We start from the raw sequence: 20,806 nt of genomic DNA, 5'->3' as shown, positions 1-20,806 counted from the left end.
CATGATCTCTGAGAGGTGACTGGCTCCTGAAGGACCTGTCTTATCAATAGCCAATCACACTATTGGGAGGTTGTAGAAAGTCGAAGGTGAAGCTTCATTGGAATAAGTCATAGGGAGCTAGTCCTGGGAGACGCATCTTGTTCCCATGTCTGGTTCCCAGCTGCTAGGGGCCGAGAAGGTCTGTTCCATCAACTCAGGACAAATCAAATGGCTAGGATGGAAACCTCTGAAACCATGAGCCTGGATACATCTTCCTTCCTTTGGTTTCCTCTCAGTGACCAAACGCTAACATACAAGGAATCAAAGAAACGTGAAGAGGAAATGAGAAGAGCCAGCAGGTGCGAGGAGACCTAAAACCTCGTTTAAATTCCCAACTGCATTTATACCGCACAAGGCAAGAGGCCGTCCTGTCTCTGCTCACTGGACAGTACCTGGCGGAAGGTACTTCTCGGGTGCATGTGTTCCACTAACTATGAAACACCTGTGAAAACATGGCAGGGAATGCTGTACGTGGCATCAAACAAGGGCGGTCTCCCTATGCTTGTGATAACACTTTCTCAATGGCTACAGAAACACCTTCCTGGTCCTGGCTGCTTCCTCCTCAGATGCCACTGAGACAGTTATGGGGCAGGGACATGGCCTGACTTCAGTTCTAGAAGGGGTATATGATGGCACTTGTGGCTGACAACCCAGGACACCAGATATTTGCACCCACCCCTTACTATTAAAAATTACCACGCACCCTAGAGGTTCAGAAAGCACGTGGCGCGGCTTCCTGCATTACAGCCAGAGCAAGTTTGGCTCCCTCAGGGGTAGCTGTTCTCTGCCGCAGCACGCAGGTCCTCTAGGAATGTGACACTAAGTTCCCCCAGGGGAGCGGCTCATTATCCTGCGTGGAACTCGCTGAGCTGTCCTTGGCAACAGGGAGGAACCCATCTGCTCCTCGCTTCTCCTAGGCCTGGGGGGTGGGGGGTCATTGCCCTGTCGCTTTCGAGTTGACAGTGCTCCCCTGTCCCGCTCCCGAGGTAATTCATCCCTGAGGGCAAAGCCACTCTCGCTCTTCAAACTCCAGCCCCTTGAAGGGGTCATCAGTTGGGGTGTCGCCCTCGGGTGGCCCAGGGGGAGGAGACGAGCACCTCAGGCCACGCGCCGCCTATTTCCGGGCGCCGCGGCGGGCCTGCCCGAGCTGCTGGGCGGGGCTGCGGCCGGGCCCCAGCTGCGACGAGGCGACCCCGAGGTGCTCACCCCGCGGAGCGGGCGGCAGAACCATGGCCGGCTGCTGCTCGGTGCTCCGGGCTTTCCTGTTCGAGTACGACACGCCGCGCATCGTGCTCATCCGCAGCCGTAAAGTGGGGCTCATGAACCGCCTGGTGCAGCTGCTCATCCTGGCTTACGTCATCGGGTGAGCGGGCCTGGGGAGGGGCCGCGGCTGGGGGGACCCAGACGGCCGGGGAGACTTGGCAGTGTCCCTTGCCCACTCCCCCCACCCCGTGCCTGGGGCACCCAGGACCTCCACCCTAAGTCCAATGGGCGACACGACCTCCCGGCTCTGACCACCTGGAACCGGCTTGTACAGGACCCTGGGGGATACTTGGATGTCCTATGAGCTAAACCTGGCTAGATTGTCACCCTACTTTTCTTGCATCTTTATCTTCCCACTTGCTCCGAGACACACTTTGACTTGGTGGAGGGGCTTTACTCCCTACCCAGTCCCAATCTTCTCTCTTCGTTTCCATTTTTAAATCTGCTGACAAAAAGCAAGCCTTGTGATTTTCATTCGGTACTTTCTGGGTCTGTGGTTTCCGGCCCTTTAAGAACCTCCTGATATCCCAATACCCGGAGATATCTCGCTTCCCAAAAATGTCCTGAGGTCACTAACTTTCTTTGGTTGGATTGTTTAGAATATGGGTACCTGCCTTATTCTGATTCTAACTTCTGCTCCCCATTTATTGTCTGTATATACCCTGCCATTATTAGGTATTATTAAATATTTAATTTTAATTGAATGCACTGTAAGAATTTAATGCACCCAGGAGAGAAGGCAGGCGTTACCTTGCCTCTTGGACCTGCTTTCCCGTATTCTAGTGTCAGCAGCTGCTGGTCTGACAGGTGGATCTGCTTTCTCTTCTTTCTAAAGGGCCTAAAGCAAGGATCCCTATCTAAACTTTGGAACCTTTTAGGAATCCTTAAAAAAATACTGATTGCCGGTTTACAAGCTGACCCTTTATTCAGTTACATAGATAGCTGTAAAGCAGGGCTTGCCTAAGGTTAGGTTCCTGTCTTTGCGCTCCTGAGAAACCTTTGTGAACCTCCCCTCCCGGGTATATAAACAGGCACACAGGCCGTGGGAGAGCTGGCCCAGTAGTTAAAAATGTCTGAGGCACACTTTTAATCCTAGCACTGGGGAGGCAGAGGCAGGAGAATCTTTGTGAGTTCCAGGCCAGCCTGGTGTATAAAGTGAGTTTCAGGACAGCCAGAGCTATATATAGTGAGATCCTGTCTCAGAAATAAATAATAAAGTAACAGGTCCCCTGCTTTGGTGTGAAGTTTGGAATCTGTTCAGACTGCCTAAGGGAATTCGCAAGATGGCCCGGTTCCTTTCCAACATATGTCAGTGCAGAAGCAGCAGGCACGAGAGGTAACTTGCTGGAGTCTGGTGCGGGAGTCGTGGCTGTGCCTGCAATCCTGATATTCAGGAGCCTGACTCAGGAGGATGCTGAGTTTAAACCTAGTCTGGGCTACAGGAGACCCTGTCTCTGAAAGTCTTTCTATAGATCAAAGTGTGTTTAGCAGGCCTTGGGTCCTGCCCCAGTCCCTGAAGAACACCTGGCCCGTATCCAGGTTGGGACTTGTTAAGCTGCTGGAGTGAGAAGCCCAGTGTTCACAGTGGACTCCTCATACTGAGACGGGCTGCTAGCTGACAATGTAACTAGCCATTAGATTAGATTATTGGATTAGGATTACCTGGAATCCGGGCGCCAATGGGCCTTTGCGCTCTCTGGGATGATGTGTTCAGTGTTAATGCTCTTCTGGACTGTGAAGGGTCTGTGGCTGTCCTTATCTTAAGAGGGCCACATGCAGACACTGACTGCTCGAGCTGTCTCGAAATTAAAATTCACTCAAACTGAAAAACACACACTAGATTTGGAAGATAGTTTGGATATCGGACTCAAAAAAAAAAAAAAAGTACCTTTCCCCTGAGGTCCCAGAGATCAAACCAAAGGCCCGTGCACACTAGGCAAGCTTTGTGCTCGTGGGCTGTAGCCTTTGTTTAAATGCGGATCTCATTTTTCAGTGTGTGGGTATCTCTGTGTGAGTGGGGGTACACACATGCCGTAGCCCATGAGCAAGTCAGAGGACAGCTTTTGGGAGTCAGTTCTCTCCTTCCACGGTGGGATGGGGTCTGGGGATGACACTCAGGTCCTTCACACAGCAGGCTCCTTTACCTGGGAGAGCATCTCCAGCCTTTATTTGGGGAGGAGGTTGGGGGGCTCAGATTAGACAGGGTCTGTGTTAGCCCAGACTGTCCTACTCACTCTCATCAAGGATGGTGACTTTGGACTCCCAAATGGTCCTCTACCTCCCAAGTGCTGGATGGCAGGGGTACACTACCATGTCCAGTTCCCAATCCGATACTGTAGACACGATGTTAAGATAGTTTATCTATATTGGACCACATAAAAATATGTCATCAATTTTTCCTGTGTCTTTTCTTTGACACAAGATCTCTAACTATCTGGCCTGTAACTTGATATGTAACCCAGGCTGGTCTTGAACTCATAAAGATTAAAAGCATGTACCACACCTGGCTTACAATGTATTTCTAATCATGGACTCTTACCACTGAGCTACACTCCCCACTCTGTGGTGTTCTATTTCTATTGGGCAGCAGAGTTATGGTGTCTCCTTGTATAGTAATATCTATCCCATCATTTATAAAACAAAAACAAAAACAAGCAATGCTTTGTTTTCGCTCATCTTACCGTGATCAAGATCAACTCAGGACATAAATTTAGGACTTATTTTAAACTTTTGTCGTCTTTTGAGGGCCTTACTATGCAGCCCATGGTCACCTGCACTCGAGCGACATAGTCCAGGCTGGCAGAGGGATTTGAAGTGATCTCCATGCCTTAGGCTCCTGAGTGCTGGGGATTATAAGGACGATCCATCACCTCCTGGCTTTTAAACTTCTTTGTTAGCTTCCTGGTTTCATTAATCTTGGTGAAAGTATAATCTCTTTCTGCATAAAGCAAATCCTTCCTCAAAAAGACACTGACCTCGCTGGGTAGTGGTGGTGCACGCCTTTAATCCCAGCACTCGGGAGGCAGAGGCAGGCAGATCTCTGTGAGTTCCAGACCAGCCTGGTCTACAGAGCTAGTTCCAGGACAGGAATAAAAAAGCTACAGAGAAACCCTGTCTCGAAAAAATTCAAAAAAAAAAAAAAAAAAGAGCCGGGCGGTGGTAGCGCATGCCTTTAATCCCAGCACTCGGGAAGCAAAGGCAGGCAGATCTCTGTGAGTTCGAGACCAGCCTGGTCTACAGAGCTAGTTCCAGGACAGGCTCCAAAGCCACAGAGAAACCCTGTCTTGAAAAAAACAAACAAACAAACAAAAAAAAGACACTGACCTCAGAGTCCCCATGATCTTATTTCTGTGATGAAGAAATACCTAACCACACGATGGTGGTGCCATCTCTCTTTCCAGTCGGCAGTTCAGTGTTCTCGGTCTTATTAAAACTCACAGCCTGGGCCCTAAGGTTTGTGTCAAAGTGGGTTACATGGGCTCTAGTGCCAATGGGTGCCAAGACACCCTGCAGAAGAGGACTTGGTGGGAGAGAAACCCAAGTTTAGGATAGGCAGAGGATTTGGGGATGGCTCATGTCAAACAAACCCATGAAAAGGTAACAGAAAACACCAATTTCAGAAATCTGGCCGGGGAGGAGTGTCTCCCAAGGAGGTGGTCTTAGCATTTCTTGGTTCTGAAACCACAGCAGACTGGTGTCCCGTGGAGGTTTAATAGCCGCTGTTGGGGGTAGCATTCTGACTGCTGCCTGGCGCTCAGGACATTGCTCTCGCCTATCGGTTTATCTCGCGCAATCCTATGGTGTTCTGCTGGCCTTCTCCGAGTAACGGTGGGAACAGCGACTGCATGGAAACTGAGACCCAGTGACTCCAGTTCGCGTCCAGTATCCGGCACACTTTTGATTTGTAATTATCTAGCCCAGCAGCTAGCACCCTTACTTCCGAAGGAGCAATATGATGACCAGGATTCCTAGGAAGAAGTAGGACGGTACTGTAAAAGTTTCCCCGAGGGGCTGAGGGGACAGCTAGGATGGTGAAGTCCTCAACTCATAAGGACCAGAGTTCGAGACCCAAAACTAGTGCTGTATCACATAACTGTAATCCCAGCACTGGAAGGCAGAATCAGGTAGGTCCCTGGAGCTCATTGGCCAGCCTAATCATTCAACCCCAGGTCAATGAGATCCTGTCTCAGAAAAACAAGGTGGGAGCCAGCTGTGAAGGTGACACATGTCCTTAATCCCAGCACTAAGGAGGCAGAGGCAGGTAGATCTCTTGGAGTTCAAAGCCAGTCTGATCTGCATAGCAAGTTTCAGGACAGGTGAGACCATGTATGAAAACCAAAATAGATGTGTTCTGAGGAAGGGTCCCGAGGCTGCCCTCTGGCCTACACATGCAAACTTACACACAAGAACACAAACATATTTCCTGAGCAGAACATGGCACAGGCCTGTGATCCTGATGCTTGGGAGAAAGAGGCAGGCCATCATCTTAAATTCAAGGCCAGCCTGGGCTCTGTATTGAATACCAGCCAGAGCTATACAGCAATTCCATGTTTCAAAAAGTGCTTGCTAGCTGGGCGTAATGGCACACACCTTTATTCCAACACTGGGGAGGCAGAGGCAGGCAGATACCTGAGTTCGAGGCTAGTCTGGTCTGCAGAAAGGGTTCTAGGACAGCTAAGGCTACAAAAAGAAACACGGTCTCAAAGAAACTAACCACACACGTTTAAAAACAAAAAAAAAAAGTACTTGCTATGCAAGACTAACAACTTGAATCTGATCTCCAGAATCTACGATGGAAAAAAATCAACTTCTAAAAGTTGTCCTCTGGCTTTTACATGTGAGCCCACACTTATACACAAACATACCAGCTCATACACACAGACACACAGACACACACACACACACACACACGCACCAGGTGGGTGTAGTGTCTCACAACTAAAATCCCAGCATTTGGGAGTCTGAGGTGGAAGGATTACCACCTCAGAATTTGGGTCCAGCCTGAGCTACACAGCCTGTACCAGACCAGCCAGGACCACATAGCAAAATCCAGCCTAAAATATGGGATTCTCCTGTCTAAAGACAATAGAAGAGGATTCAGAGGTTTCTGGCTTGAGTTCAAATCCCTACTCTGCCACTTTCTAGCTGTATGACCTTGGGTAAATGACTTAACCATTTTTTTTTCTCTATTCCTATCTCTGTAAATTGTAGCTAATAATAATTTGTGCCTCATGAAGTGGTTATGAAAACAGCTTGCTACATGGACATCAAATGGAAACCATTGTTAGAATATCCCATTATTAGTGATTCCCATAGACCACAGTGTCTTGAGCCCGCTCAGACATCCAGTGATAAAGAAGACATTCACCGAGCCTTTCCTGAGTGCCGATGACCGACCGTGCTGGATATAACCAGTGGGACTGTGCCCATTTCACACAGTAGGAGTTCAGCAGCTTTTGCTGGTCACATGATTAGTGAATGCCACACTTCCACCGGGTGGCTATGGGAGACTCCCTGGCGTCGGTTCGAGTTTACCGATGCCTGTGACCTGCTGTGTTTTTTTAGGTGGGTGTTTGTGTGGGAAAAGGGCTACCAGGAAACTGACTCTGTGGTCAGCTCGGTGACGACCAAGGCCAAAGGCGTGGCTGTGACCAACACTTCTGAACTCGGATTCCGGATCTGGGATGTGGCGGACTATGTGATTCCAGCCCAGGTATGTCTTGCTGTGACTAGAGGCTCTTCCTGGGTGGCCGGAGTTGGCACCTCTGTGCCCAGGGTGTTTTAGCCGGAGACAGCAGTGCAGTCGGATCTCTGGGATGTCATTTCTAACAGAGAACCCTGGAGAGCTCTCCTTCTGGAGTGTGGCTGGTTCCACCCAGCACTGTCTTCCCCACCTTCATCTCTGAGCTCTCCAGGATGAGAAAGCGAAGATCTTTAGTCTTGGGCAGAGTGAGGCTGGAAAGAACACCTCCCATGTTCTGTGTTTGCTTTCCTGTCTTACACCCACAAGGTAAAGCTTGTCAAGAGGGTATATTAAAAACCAAACCAAACCAGCAGTTAAAGACCACACACCCAAACTAAAGGGAAGCGATTAGATCCATCAGGAACAAAGAGGAAGAAATACTGCACTGGTGTCCTAACCTCCAACTCTATGTTAATCCGCACAGACGCAAGCTGACATTTTGTCTCTTTTTCTAGACGTGGAGATGGAGCCTAGGGTTCACACATGCTAGGCTAGTGCTCTGCTACGGAGCCAAATCCCCAGCTCCAACGCTGCAAGTTAAACATTGACTCTTTAGCTGTGTGCCTCTTGGCCAAACCCTGGCCGGGCGTCTCCTCCAGATGGCTGATGGGCTGGCTTGGTGTGTATGGTGGCCAGACTAGTTAAGCTGTGGGCATTTAGAGCTAAGAGAGAGAGAACAAGGACTTCGGATCTTCCCTCTAAGAGTGTTTATTTCCCTGGCCTTCCCAGAAGGATCTGAGGGGAGAAAAGCCAGAGCTAAAGAGACAGAAAGATAAAATGGACTGTCAGGCATGGAGGTGCATCCCTTTAATCCCAGCACTCAAAAAACAGGGGCAAGCAGATCTCTGCCATTTTCAAGGCCAACCTAGTCTACACAGTGAATTCGTGAGTCCCAAGTGTCTGGAAACAACTTTTTAAAAACCAGTTGGAGCAAGTGGTTGCAATTGGGTTGTCCAGTCTGTGCAAAGTGGTGGTGGCTTCCAACCCCATCCTAACAAGCGCTGGGACCGTCACGCCCAGCGCCCAGCGTACCTGCTGCAGCTAGAGAAGGAATAAGCCCTGCTCCTGGGACTGAATGGGAAGGGCCAGCCAGCAGCTGTGTTCTGTCAAGCAGCTGAATGAATCAGGGGCGAAGGCTTCCCTAGGCCCTCCTCCTAAGCTGTCTCCATGAGCAGAAAAGAACCACCACATCTCTGTGATGCGTCTCTAGATTGAAGTTTCCCTAAATGAAAGAGATCTGCAACGGGGAACGGAAAGACGATAATGTGGGAACGGAAAGACGATAATGTACATGGGGTGCCTAAGAGACCTGTTCCCCGAAATGGCTCCCAGAGCCGACTCTGCCTTTTTAGGAGGAGCATGAAATGCTGAAGTTTCTAGTAGCTCTTTAAAATTCCAAACACCCAGTGGAGGTTGGGGGGACATCTAACTAGAATCTCCTGGGGTCACTGTCTGTCATTCTTGTGTGAGGAGGTCATAATTAACTATTCCTCTCTGCTATCTGCAGAGAATTGCTTCTAGAGGTTCTGGCTTAGCACCGTTGTATCTATAAGGAAAAAGCAAAACCACTTCAAAGAGAGAAATGTCTGTTACTGGCTGACAGGCTCTTCCCTAGAATATTTATTCATTTATTTATTTATTTATCTGTTTGCCTTTTTTTTTCTTTTTGAGACAGTTTCACTCTACTGATTGTCCTTGAACTCACAAAGATCCTTCTGTTTCTTGCTTCCCATGTACTGGAATGAAAGGTGTCTGCCATCATATCCAGCCTTTAGCATGCTTTTAAAAATATATATTTTATGTGTCTGTGTGCACCTGAATGCATATGTATGTGCACCATGTACATGCAGTACCGCAGCAGTCAGAAGAGGGCATCAACCCTTGAACTAGTGTTGCAGGTGGTTGTGAACCACCATCGTAGGTGCTGGGAACTGAACCCTGGTTCTCTGCTGCTATTAACAATTGAGACATCTCTCTAGCCCATATTTGTGTGTGTGCATGCGTGGAAATTGAATGCAGGGCCTGTGACTGCTAGGCTAATATTCTACCACCAAGCTACATCCCACCCTCTGTAGCATGTTTCTGAGGTTGGTGTGTGTGACAAGCACGTATCAATATCCATTTGATGACTGAATGCTAACTTCACTGCAGGGGTTGGCCACAGCGGATTTTCCATTCGCTGCAGGCCTTTGCCTTGTTCCCACCTTTTGACCCTCAGGAATATTTACGTGCAGTGATCTGTTTCGGTTGCTATTTTAGCTCCGTGGAGACGAACAGGGAACCACAGATGAGTTTTATAAGTTGTGCTCTTAAAAATAATGAATCTTATATGTTAGAGTGTTTTGCCTGGATAGGCCAGAAAGGGGCACTGGATCCCCTGGAACTGGAGCTGCAGATTGTGAGCCACCATGGATGTGGGTGCTGGGCACTGAAGGAAGGGCAGCCAGGCTCTTAACCTCTGAGCCATCTCTCCAGCCCCTGAAATTGTACTCTTAAGGAAATTTCTGGACAGATTTAATAGTTCACACCTGTAATCCCAGCTCTTAGTAGGTGGAGGCAGGAGGATCAGGAGTTCAAGGGCAGCTTTGGCTGTATACATTTCGAGGCCAGCCTGGGCTACATGAACCCCCATTTCAGTTACTCTTCCCACACATAAGAAGGGGGGGGACTTCTGGCTTGCTCTTTCTTCCCTTTCATCTTCCTTCCTTCCTTCCTTCCTTCCTTCCTTCCTTCCTTCCTTCCTTCCTTTCTGTTTTTGTTTTGTTTCAAAACAGGGTTTCACTCTGTAGCTCAGGCTGGCCTGGAACTCACAGAGATCCACCTGCCTCTACCTTCTGAGTGCTGGGATTAAAGGCATACACCACCACTGCCCAGCTCTTCTTTTTTAATGTTTTCTTGACCTGTAGTTTTTGGCTTTTAAATACTCAAATGCTTTCTTAGGTATATTTTATTTAACTTTATTGTATAGGTGTTTCCCCTTGCATGTATGTCTGCATACCACTTCACACCTGGTGCCTGTGAAATCCAGAAAAGGGGGTCAGGTCCGCCGGAACTGGAGTTACTGATAGTTATGAGCTACCATGTGGGTGCTGGGAATCAAATCCAGCTCCTCCTGAAGAGCAGCCAGTGCTCTTAACCGCTGGGCCACCTCTCCAGCCCCGCCCCACTCAGTGGGGCACTCAACAGGGTTCTCTCGTCTCTGCAGGAGGAAAACTCGCTCTTCATCATGACCAACATGATCATCACTGTGAACCAGACGCAGAGCACCTGTCCAGAAGTAGGTGGCTCTTTGGGGAAGCCCTCCGGCTTCACACCCACATCAGCTCCTGGCAAACTGTTTGGGGCTGGACGGCATGGAACCGGTTTTCATGCTTCCCTTTTTTGCAGCTTCCTGATAGGACCACCATCTGTAACTCAGACTCGAACTGCACTCTTGGCTCCACAGGCACCCACAGCAATGGTAGGAGTGGGTGACTGAGCAGCTGGGACCAGGGGAAAGTGGCTTCCGATGACATCACACTTGCTGTGGCCCATCTGCCTCCCCTCCCCCCACCCGCCGCCCCACCTGGGGCTTGGCTTGGATGAGCCTGGGTCAGTTCTAGCCCCCACTGCTGCATGAACCCGGGGGAATCTGGTATCAGAGCAGAACTGGGGCCCTCTTAGCATTCATTCACCCGTGCTGTGGCAGACACCTCAGGTGCTGCCCCTCTCTGACTTGGTATCACTTGGCAGATACGTGGTCAGTCCTGAGGCAGCCTTCTTGTTCTATCTCCATCTTCCAGACACTATCTAAATCCCACAGTTTACTAAAGATTGGCCACCCAGGATCCTCAGGGGTCTCATATCGTACACCGCAAAGGTAAAAGATTGGTGACAAGACCCTATGGACGTGTTCTGTCTTCACAGGAGTTGGGACTGGAAGATGTGTCCCATTCAACGAGTCTGTGAAGACCTGCGAGGTGGCAGCATGGTGCCCAGTGGAGAACGACGCTGGCATGCCAACGTGAGTCCTCCCCAAGGCTCCCTAACCCTGGTTCTCAGCCTGGAGGGAGGTGACAGAGAGGGTGCAGTGAGCCTGGGTGCCGGGAGTGGGGCCATTGCACCCTGGGAGAGTGGTTGTCAACCACAGAGCAAGGAGACCACAAGGGTTGTCACTTGTGATAAGGGTGCAGGTGACCTATGTGTGCTGGGGCATTGTCGGGTGCAAATAACCAACAGGAAACAGTTCTTGGTTTTTCGTTTTTGTTTTTTTTTTTTTTTTTTTTTTTTTTTAAAGAGCCTCACTATGTGGCCAGGGATAGCTTTGAACTCTTTTGTTGTTGTTAAGTAATTTTTAATGTGTGCGTGTGTGTGTAAAGTGTGCCACAGCACAAGTGAAGGTTGGAAAACAACTTGCGGATCAGCTCTCTCCTTCTGCCGTTTGGGACCAGGAATGGAACTCAAATCCTCAGGCATTGCAGCAAGTGCCTTTACCCACTAGGCTATGCCACCAGCCCAGCCCAGCCCTGAATGCTTGGCTTCCTGCTTTGGTTTTCCAAGTACTAGGAATACCAGCATCAGCCATCATACTGGCTTTTGATAGCTACAGCACCAAGCATACATACATCCACCCCCAACACACACACACACTTTGATCCCAGCCCTCGAGAGGCAGAGGCAGGTGGATCTCTGTGAGCTCAAGGCCAGCCTGGTCTACAGAGTGAGTTCCAGGACAGCCAGAGCTACGTAGAGAAGCCTTGCCTCAAAAAAAAAAAAAAAAAAAAAAAAACACATGAGAGCCTGGAGCCTGGAGAGATGGCTCAGAGTTAAAAGCCCTGACTGCTCTACCAGAGAACTCAGGTTCAATTCCCAGCACCCACATGGCAGCTCACAGCTGTCTGTAACTCCAGTTCCAGGCCATTCAACACCCTCACTCACACATAGATGTAGACAAAAAAACTCATGCATATAAAATAAAAAATTAAAACCCAAGTAATTAATCAATTAAATTTCTTAAAGATTAAAAAACTACATGTTTATGTCTACCAAATTCTGCCAAGTGCCTATGGTGCCCACAAGGCCAGCAGAAGGAGGGCACTGGATCCTCTGGAGCCGGAGTTACAGGGGTTGTGACCCACATGACATAGGGTGAGAGATTCCTTAACTGCTGAGCCATCTCTCACCCTCTCCCATTACTTATTAAAAAAAGTTTTTCAAATTAAAATCTAATTACAGTATTTCCCTCCTTTCCTCCATCCAACTCTGTCTATATAACCCCCATACCTACTCCCTCCCAAATTCAAGTTTCATGTTCCTGTTACACACACCTGCACACATGCACACAGGCATAAACATACGAGTACAACCTGCTCAGTCATTTTAATATTAAGCTTCTTTGGCTTTTAAATGTAACTGCCGGGCCGGCGGTAGTGTCTTACGCCTGCCTTTAATCCCAGGACTTGGGAGGCAGAGACAGGTGAGTTTGAGCCTAGCCTGGTCACAGAGAAACCCTGTCTCAAAAAACAAACAAAACAAAACAAAAGTGGCTGCTGGGCCAGGAAGATGGTTCAGCAGAAAGGGGAACTTGTAGTTCCATCCCTAGAACCCACATGGTGGGAGGAGAGAAGCAGCTTGCCCATGGCTGTCTGGCCTCTGTGCGTGTATACCAGTGCTTGCTCATGGCTGTCTGGCCTCTGTGCGTGTATACCAGAGCTTGCCCACGGCTGTCTGGCTTCCATGTGTGTATACCAATGAAGTTTTTCATGTAAAGACTTAAAGGTACAGACAGTGTGGAGCAGCGATGGTACTGTAAGCCTGTGATCCTAGCGCTCAGGAAGCTTAGGCTGGAGGAGGGTGGCAACCAGACCAGTCTGGGTTATATATGGAGACTGTATCTGAAGAAACGAGAAAACAAATCACAGCGTGGCTAAAGGTGTATTTGACAATATATTTATATTGGGCAGCACTTTGCAGGTCTAAGCTGGTGGGGCAACTCAGATTGGATCTCTGGGAGCTCTGGGGCTCACTCTGGGCCAGTAGGAGACCTTGTCTCAGAGGAGGTGGGCTGTGTTCATGAGAAAGCCACCTAAGGCAGTACCCCAGTCTCCAGGTGTGTGCCCAGGCATAACATCTGCATCACACACAGGTGTGCACACAGGCATAGCCTCTGCATCACACACAGGCATAACATCTGCATCGCACACAGGTGTGCACACAGGCATAACATCTGCATCGCACACAGGTGTGCACACAGGCATAACATCTGCATCGCACACAGGTGTGCACACAGGCATAACCTCTGCATCACACACAGGCATGCACACAGGCATAACCTCTGCATCACACACAGGCATAACATCTGCATCGCACACAGGTGTGCACACAGGCATAACATCTGCATCACACACAGGCATGCACACAGCTATAGCCTCTGCATCACACAGGTGTGCATACAGACATAACCTCTGCATCACACAGGTGTGCACACAGGCATAACATCTTTATCACACTCAGGCACTGGAAACAGATGTTTCCATTCTTATTTGGTCCCTTCCTTTACATCGAGGAGGAAGCCCTGACTCAGGGTGTCTTGATTATCACTTGCTGATTTGTATGTCTTACATAGAACAAGCCCCAGACCACACACTCAAGGCAGACTACAAATTTTTGTTTGTTTTGATTTTTCCTTTTTTTTTTAAAGATTAACATTTTTTTTTAGATTTTATTTATTTATTATGTCTACAGGCTTCGTGCCTACATGCCAGAAGAAGGCACCAGATCTCATTGTAGATGGTTATGAGCCATGTGGTTGCTGGGAATTGAACTCAGGACCTCTGGAAGAGCAACCAATGTTCTTAACCTCTGAGCCATCTCTCCAGCCCTGTTTTGGTTTTTCAAGACAGGGTTTCTCTGTGTAACCCTGGCTGTCCTGTAATTTGCTCTGTAGACCAGTCTGGCCTTGAACTCACAGAGATCCACCTGCCTATGCCGCCTTTAGTGCTGGGACTAAAGGTGTGAGCCACCACCACCACGCTCAACAAGTTTTAATAGCGCTGTTTAGGGAATGAATTGGGAGCAACCCAATTCTTATGAATGCATACAAACTGCAGTATGTCCATACAATGGCATATTGTTCCACCTTAAAGAACAAAGCCTCGTTCACACCCTTCCTCAGTCTCTGCAGTGCTGGGATAACAGGTGTGAGCTGACTCCGAAAGCCACCACTTACCTGACAAATGGACTCAGTTTTAAAATGGCTAATCTTATTTAAATTCCATTCCAATTTTTTTTTTTTAAAGAAAAGAACAGTGAGGTAATCTTAAGGAAAGTGCTGCCTATGGGCTGTGCAGGTTATTGGTGTATGATACAGAAAATGGCAGAAACAGAGACCCGCGTTATAATCCTTTCCTCTTGATAAGGAATGTGGACTTGGAGCTGAAAGAGCTCCAGACCCTCACTTAGCAGCAGAGGTGTGGGCTCAGCTCCCCTCATCGTGGTCCCAGTGGCTTTGCTGCTAAGGCAGAGCTGATATGAGTGGCCCTGTTTATAACTTCAAAGTTCTTGTCTGCCTCAGGGGAGGCCTCCTCCACGGAAGGGCCAGTCCTGCATTTCTGGATTCTCACTGAGAAAAATCCACTCCCGAAATGAGTCCCCTTGGAAACAGACTCACCTCGTGTATCAGCCAAAAGCTGGCGTGGCACCCTTCAGAGCCTGCTGGTGGTATGGTTCCCTTTTCAGCAAGGCCAGGATGTATCCGGAGGTGAACCCTCTGTGCTCCGACTCATAAACCATTTGTGGAGCATCCATTCCCCACGAACACCTAAAAAGGCCAACGTGAGGCCAGCAGACGGCTAAGGAATCATGGCGTCCGTGGCCAGCATTCTCATCAGCAAATGCTCAGGTTCTTCACTGGCCAGTGCCTCGGACCAGGAATCCCACCTTTTCAGAGGAAGGCTCAGGACTGGTGACCTAGTGCTACACAGAAGAGTAGAAAGTTCTAGGCCATTTCTCCTTCAGAGACCTGTCAGAGGGGACGCAGCAGCCGTGTGCATATATTTACAACCACTACAATTCTTTTCCAGGCCAGCTTTTTTAAATGCCGCGGAAAACTTCACCCTTTTGGTAAAGAACAACATCTGGTACCCCAAGTTTAATTTCAGCAAGTAAGTGGGGGCCAGGCGTGCGTGTTCATAAGCCTCTTAAAGAGCTTCTGCCTCTCCCTGAGGTCCCTCTCGCTCACACTTTCTGCTTCCTCCCTGGCTTCAGGAGGAACATTCTCCCCAACGTCACCTCTTCCTACCTCAAGTCGTGCATTTATGATGCTCAAACGGATCCCTTCTGCCCCATATTCCGTCTTGGCAAAATCGTGGAGGATGCAGGGCACAGCTTCCAGGATATGGCAGTTGAGGTAGGTGCTGGCATGGCTTTTCACACACCTCCTTGGCCCCAGCGTGGACCCGAGTTCTGAAAGCCTGGCCGTGTCTCTCTTGCTTCCCCCACAGGGAGGCATCATGGGCATTCAGATCAAGTGGGACTGCAACCTGGACAGAGCTGCCTCCCTCTGCCTGCCCAGATACTCCTTCCGGCGCCTCGACACCCGGGACCTGGAGCACAATGTATCCCCCGGCTACAATTTCAGGTATGTGAGCCTGGGCCTTGCCACACACATGTTGGGGTGAGGGGTGATAGTAGATACCTATGGGGTCATTCATACCGCCACCCCCCAAAAGACAGTACCCAAGGGACAGGCTGTGTTTCACCGGTTCAGGGCAGGAAGGCCAGGTACCTGGCAGGATATTCCCAGAAGGGTCTTGCTCAGGGGATGTCCAGGCCCACGAGAGTTCTCCTTGCTTTCATGCTAAAAGCGCTCAGCAGCTAAGAGCACTTGCTGCTCTTCCAGAGGACCAGTGTTTGGTTCCCAGCACCTACACGGCAGCTTACAATTGTCACAACTCCTGATCCAGGGCATCCAACACCCTCTTCTGGCTTCCTTGGGCACAGCATATACATGATGCATTTATATGTAGGCAAAACACTCATACACATCAGATAAAAATAAAACCTTTTTTGCTTTTAATGTGTTGAGATTTACAGGGTAGAGGAGAGAAGCCAGCATCTTAGCCTTCCGAGGGCCATCTTTTGCCATATCCCTGCCCACTACTGTGAGGAACAAGATGAGCTTGTGAACTCTGTTCAAGGCCAGTGGTCCAGAAATGGTTTTTTAGTAACTGATGCTGCCCCAACACGCAGGGGCTACAGGTGTAACCTGTCGAGAGCCTGTCTCTGCTCAAGCCAGGCATGGTGGCACATATCTTTAACTCCAGGACCCGGGGAACTGAAGCAGAGGCGCACATTTGAGGCGAGCCTGAGCTACTTCACGAGGCCCTGTCTCGGTGAAAGAAAACAAAGGGCTGCACTCAAACTTGCCTGCTGAAAACATCAGCTTCCCTGACTCTAGTAACAAAACTGAATGGTTCAAAACAACAGAATTTTATTTTTTGGTAGTTTGAAACCAGAAGTCTAGAATCAAGGTGTCTGCAGGGCTGTGCTGTCCCAAGCTCTGTTACCGGATTCTCCTTGGCCTCTTCAAGCATTGTTGGCTACCAGCAATCCTTAGCTTGTAAGTGTGTCACTACCTCCACGGTCACATGATCCTCCTACCTCTGCACTCTTTTCTCTAGGAGCTGAGGATGACCTTGAACTCCTGATCTCCCCCCCCCCCAGTGCTGGGTTAAGAGGTGTGCACCACCACACCCACCTTTTTTAGAAAGACCAGGAACTTGCTAGGTAGACCAGGCTGGTCTCAAACTCCAGAAACAGAACTGCCTTAGCCTCCCGAGTTCGGGGTTAAAGGCACGCCTGGCCCAGTCTTCCTTCTCTTCTTGAGCACTGGATTTAGGGTGGACCGAAATCTAACATGACCTCATTTTAACTAATTACGTCTGCAAAGCCTTCTTTCCAAATAAGGTCACACTTGCAGGCCCTAGGTGGACATGAGCTTGGGAAGGGGGCACTATAAAATCCAGGACACTTGGGAATCTGATGAGAGGCCTCGGGACACCTTTGCCATTTTTTTTGTTTTGTTTTGTTTTTGGAGACAGGGTTTCTCTGTGGCTTTGGAGCCTGTCCTGGAACTAGCTCTGTAGACCAGGCTGGTCTCGAACTCACAGAGATCCGCCTGCCTCTGCCTCCCGAGTGCTGGGATTAAAGGCGTGCGCCACCATCGCCCGGCCCTTTGCCATTTTCTTAAAGCAGCAAAATCCTATGTACATTTAATGTGCTTTTGCTGAACGGGTCTTTAAAAAGGTTGCCCTTTGCCTCCCTCTAGTGGTAATTTGTGGTATCAGATTTGTGTGGGGTTGTAAGAAGGCTTACCCAAACTAGGGCAGGTATTTGAAAGCTTAGTGGTAATTTGTGGTATCAGATTTGTGTGGGGTTGTAAGAAGGCTTACCCAAACTAGGGCAGGTATTTGAATGCTTGTTCCTCAAGCTTGAGTTGGAATCCTCAAGCTGAGATTGATGGATCCCACAGGACACCCAGCTCCTGGCTTCTGCCAGCATTAACCTCACCTGAGAGTCCCAAGCCTGGACCACAGCATAGAAGCTGTGGATCAGATAAATCCGAGGCTTAAGATCCTGGTAGAGCTGGGCGGTGGTGGCGCACACCTTTAATCCCAGCACTCGGGAGGCAGAGGCAGGTGGATCTCTGTGAGTTCGAGGCCAGCCTGGTCTACAAGAGCTAGTTCCAAGACAGGAACCAAAAAGCTACGGAGAAACCCTGTCTCAAAAAAAAAAAAAAGAAAAAAAAAAAAAAAAAAAAAAAAAAGAAAAAGATCCTGGTAAAATGCTAAGGCTGGGGTCTGGTAGAATAGTAATCAAGGCAAGGTTTCTTTTGGAGGTGCTGAAATTCTAAGATTGCCTGCATATTTCAGAACAACTAATTGATCTTTTAAGTTTCTGGAGCTCTGGGATTCTGTAGTTTGGTGGGTGAGTGGTGTAACTGTATTTCTGCTCCAGTGTATATGCCAACCCAGCCATGTAAACAAGAAAAAAGCAGATGGTGGGCAGGAAGAACCACTGAGGCGTGGCATATCCACCTGGAGCCAAGATTGCGGGCCAAAGCGAGTGCTGCTTGGCCCTCACCCTTCCATGCAGATCCCTGCTGGCTGACGAGCTCTCTGTTGGTAGCCAGGGTCCCCTGGAGAGAAGCAGGTGTCTTGGCTGTGTCAGGAAAGTCATTCAGAGCAAGAGGCGTCTGCCATCCTGTGGGAAATGGCGATGACAGGAGTCACTCTGTCCCTCTGCCACCGGCCTCACATTAGCTGAGGCTGACCCGGGGTGCTTAGTGTGTGCTAAGTCTGCAGAGCAACTCATTGGCCACGACCAGCTGTGCCCAGGGCCTCGGGTCCCGCCCTAACAGCTTTCTCCCTAACCCACCCTCTCCCCCTTTAGGTTTGCCAAGTACTACAGGGACCTCACCGGCAACGAGCAGCGCACACTCATCAAGGCATATGGCATCCGCTTTGACATCATCGTGTTTGGAAAGGTCGGCCCTCCCTTGAACCCCCCCAGGAGAGGGAGCCTCCCACCACCCTATTTTCTACCATCATCCCACTCTGGTTCTCTTCCTGTCTTACGCAGGCTGGGAAGTTTGACATCATCCCTACTATGATCAATGTTGGCTCTGGCTTGGCACTGCTGGGGGTGGTGAGTGGCAAACTGTTCCTTTCGGGAACTGGACCCTTCGTACTAGCATGGGGCATAGCAAGCACTGTCCTTCCCTACACCCTCAGACTTGACTGGACACTTCTAGGGGTGAGAGGAAAGAAGCCCTAGACATCCCACCTCTGGGACCAAGTCCCTTGGCTGGGGTCCAGCCTGATCCAGAGGAATGGAGATGCCTTTCCTCCTCAGCAGGCTAGGTTTCAAAGGAAGGGGTCTACACAGAGCAAGAGCTAAACGCATCCTGGTTCATTCTGTGCTAAACCAGGCGACTGTGCTATGTGACGTCATAGTCCTCTACTGCATGAAGAAAAGATACTACTACCGGGACAAGAAATATAAGTATGTGGAAGACTACGAGCAGGTAGGCAGCTGGGCCGGGCAGGCCATAGGTCTGAGCACCTTGTCTTGTCTCTTGTCCCAGCGGAGAACACCAGGCAAGATTGGCATTGACCTGTCCACTGACCACCTGTGATAGCATTGACCTCCAGCTTTTCAGATGGACGCCTTCTTTAAAACCCAGCTGTTTTTGTTTTTCAAGACAGGGTTTCTCTGTGTAGTCCTGGAACTCGCTATGTAGCCTCAAACTCACAGAGTTCCTCCTGCATCTGCCTCCCGAGTGCTGGGTTTACAGGAATGTGCTACCACTGCCCAGTTAACCCAGCTTCATTTTAATTAGTCACACCTGGATTGTGGTGACAGCTGGTAGGATAGTATCTGTATCAACATGGTACATTCATTTTGTGAGACCTTCCAGAACCAACTTGAGGCCTCTCCATTGTTAAAATCCTTCCAGAACCCCTCAAGGGAAAGCACCACCAGCTCCTCCTGCCCCCGGTGGCTGCACATGCTGGGTAGTTACGGGTTTCCCCCTCCCTGCAGGGTCTCGCGGGCGAGATGGACCACTGATGCCCGACCCTCCACTTCAGCCCCGCACAGCCCTCATCAAAGCAGTGAGAAGGGAGAAACGGCTGTCGCATCACTCGAGAGAAAGTTCCAGAGTTTAACTCTGCTCCTCCACTCCACACTCAGGGCTGCCTAGTGGGTCTTGTATCATTTTGGTTTTGTTGTTTTTGAGCCTGGGTCTTGCTTTGTGGCTCGGCTGGGTTTCAGGCTCAGGATCTTTGTGCTCCAGCCCCCAAGAGTGCTGGGATTACAGAGGTACTTCACTGTACCCTTCTCCTTATGGGTTTTGGCATTTTTAAAAATCTTTTACAGTTTCACTGTATGTACCTCAGGTTGGCTTCAAACTCAAGACATTCCTGCACCCTCTATAGCCTTTTCACCTCGCCTTTTGTTGTGTGTGTGTGTGGAGGGGGGTCATTTGCTCACTGCGAACAGCTGACTCCTGGTATGGTATTGGCTGGGTCACCTGTTGTTTATGTGTATGAGCATACTGTAGTATGAGCATACTGAGGAAATACAACAGAGAGCAGACACACTGCTGTGACTTGTGGGGCTGCCATCTTCTCCGGCGTCTCCAGGACTGGCTCCCTTGGAAGTTCTGGTCCTCCGAAGCACAGCAGCTTTGTCCAAGCACTTTATAAGGGAGGGGGTTCTCCAGGTGTCGCTGGCAGGCCTGGGGCACGGCTCCTCTTCCCTGTAACTAGACTCTGTCCCTTGTGACAAAGGCAGAGTTGGCTTTCCCTTTCAGAAGGGTTCTGTTGGAATGACTGAGGACCAAACATTAAATGACATTCCAATCCTTGTCTGTGTGGTCTCTTGGCTTGGGGGCTGGAGCGCTGCTTCCACTATGAAAGTCATAACATCCAAACGGAGTCCCCAAACAAGAAGGGGCTGGGGCAGCAGATCCACACGTGGTCCCGATAGTAAGATCACGCCTATGCACAACCTTGCTGCGAAGGTCACTTCAGGAGCAGCTAGAGTTCCTGATCACCTTCTGGTCACTGCCCACTTGTGGTTTGTAACAGCCCTGGTGGTCCCCACGTTTGCCACCCCTATGCTGCCCTGGCTCACAGAGCACCGACACGCCCTGCACCCTTCCACCATCTCTGAATAAACAGCTTTCTTTGGGGACCCCACTTTCCAGTCATATCTGTG

General features: G+C 49.5%; 2 protein-coding genes and 1 long non-coding RNA gene across 4 annotated transcripts in view; 2 read left to right on the top strand and 1 right to left on the bottom strand.

Moving 5' to 3' along the window:
• Window positions 1-1,154: 1,154 nt before the first annotated feature.
• On the top strand, window positions 1,155-20,450 carry P2rx4 (purinergic receptor P2X 4). The gene is made up of 12 exons (XM_050146228.1): window positions 1,155-1,402; window positions 6,868-7,015; window positions 10,251-10,322; window positions 10,433-10,505; window positions 10,952-11,048; window positions 15,106-15,186; window positions 15,290-15,431; window positions 15,526-15,662; window positions 18,476-18,569; window positions 18,665-18,730; window positions 19,014-19,109; window positions 19,628-20,450. Exons 1-12 carry the CDS (start codon window positions 1,269-1,271, stop codon window positions 19,652-19,654), a joined length of 1,167 nt encoding a protein of 388 aa, XP_050002185.1. The 5' UTR covers window positions 1,155-1,268; the 3' UTR covers window positions 19,655-20,450.
• On the top strand, window positions 11,061-14,316 carry LOC126504178 (uncharacterized). The gene is made up of 2 exons (XR_007592530.1): window positions 11,061-13,265; window positions 13,302-14,316. It is a non-coding gene; the product is annotated as an uncharacterized lncRNA (long non-coding RNA).
• Window positions 17,830-20,806, bottom strand: part of Camkk2 (calcium/calmodulin dependent protein kinase kinase 2) — a 54,416-nt gene continuing 51,439 nt past the window's right edge. For both annotated transcript variants that reach the window (XM_050146227.1, XM_050146225.1), the window contains one exon: window positions 17,830-18,286. In XM_050146227.1, coding sequence (XP_050002184.1) covers window positions 18,259-18,286 — 28 coding nt within the window. In that variant the 3' untranslated portion in view covers window positions 17,830-18,258. The remainder of the gene's footprint in view (window positions 18,287-20,806) is intronic.

The sequence above is a fragment of the Alexandromys fortis genome, unplaced genomic scaffold (genome assembly GCF_014885135.2).
Source record: "Alexandromys fortis isolate MF-2015 unplaced genomic scaffold, M_Fortis_MF-2015_v1.1 scaffold_56, whole genome shotgun sequence".
Classification (NCBI taxonomy): Eukaryota; Metazoa; Chordata; class Mammalia; order Rodentia; family Cricetidae; genus Alexandromys; species Alexandromys fortis.
This window is presented reverse-complemented; position numbering and strand designations above follow the sequence as displayed.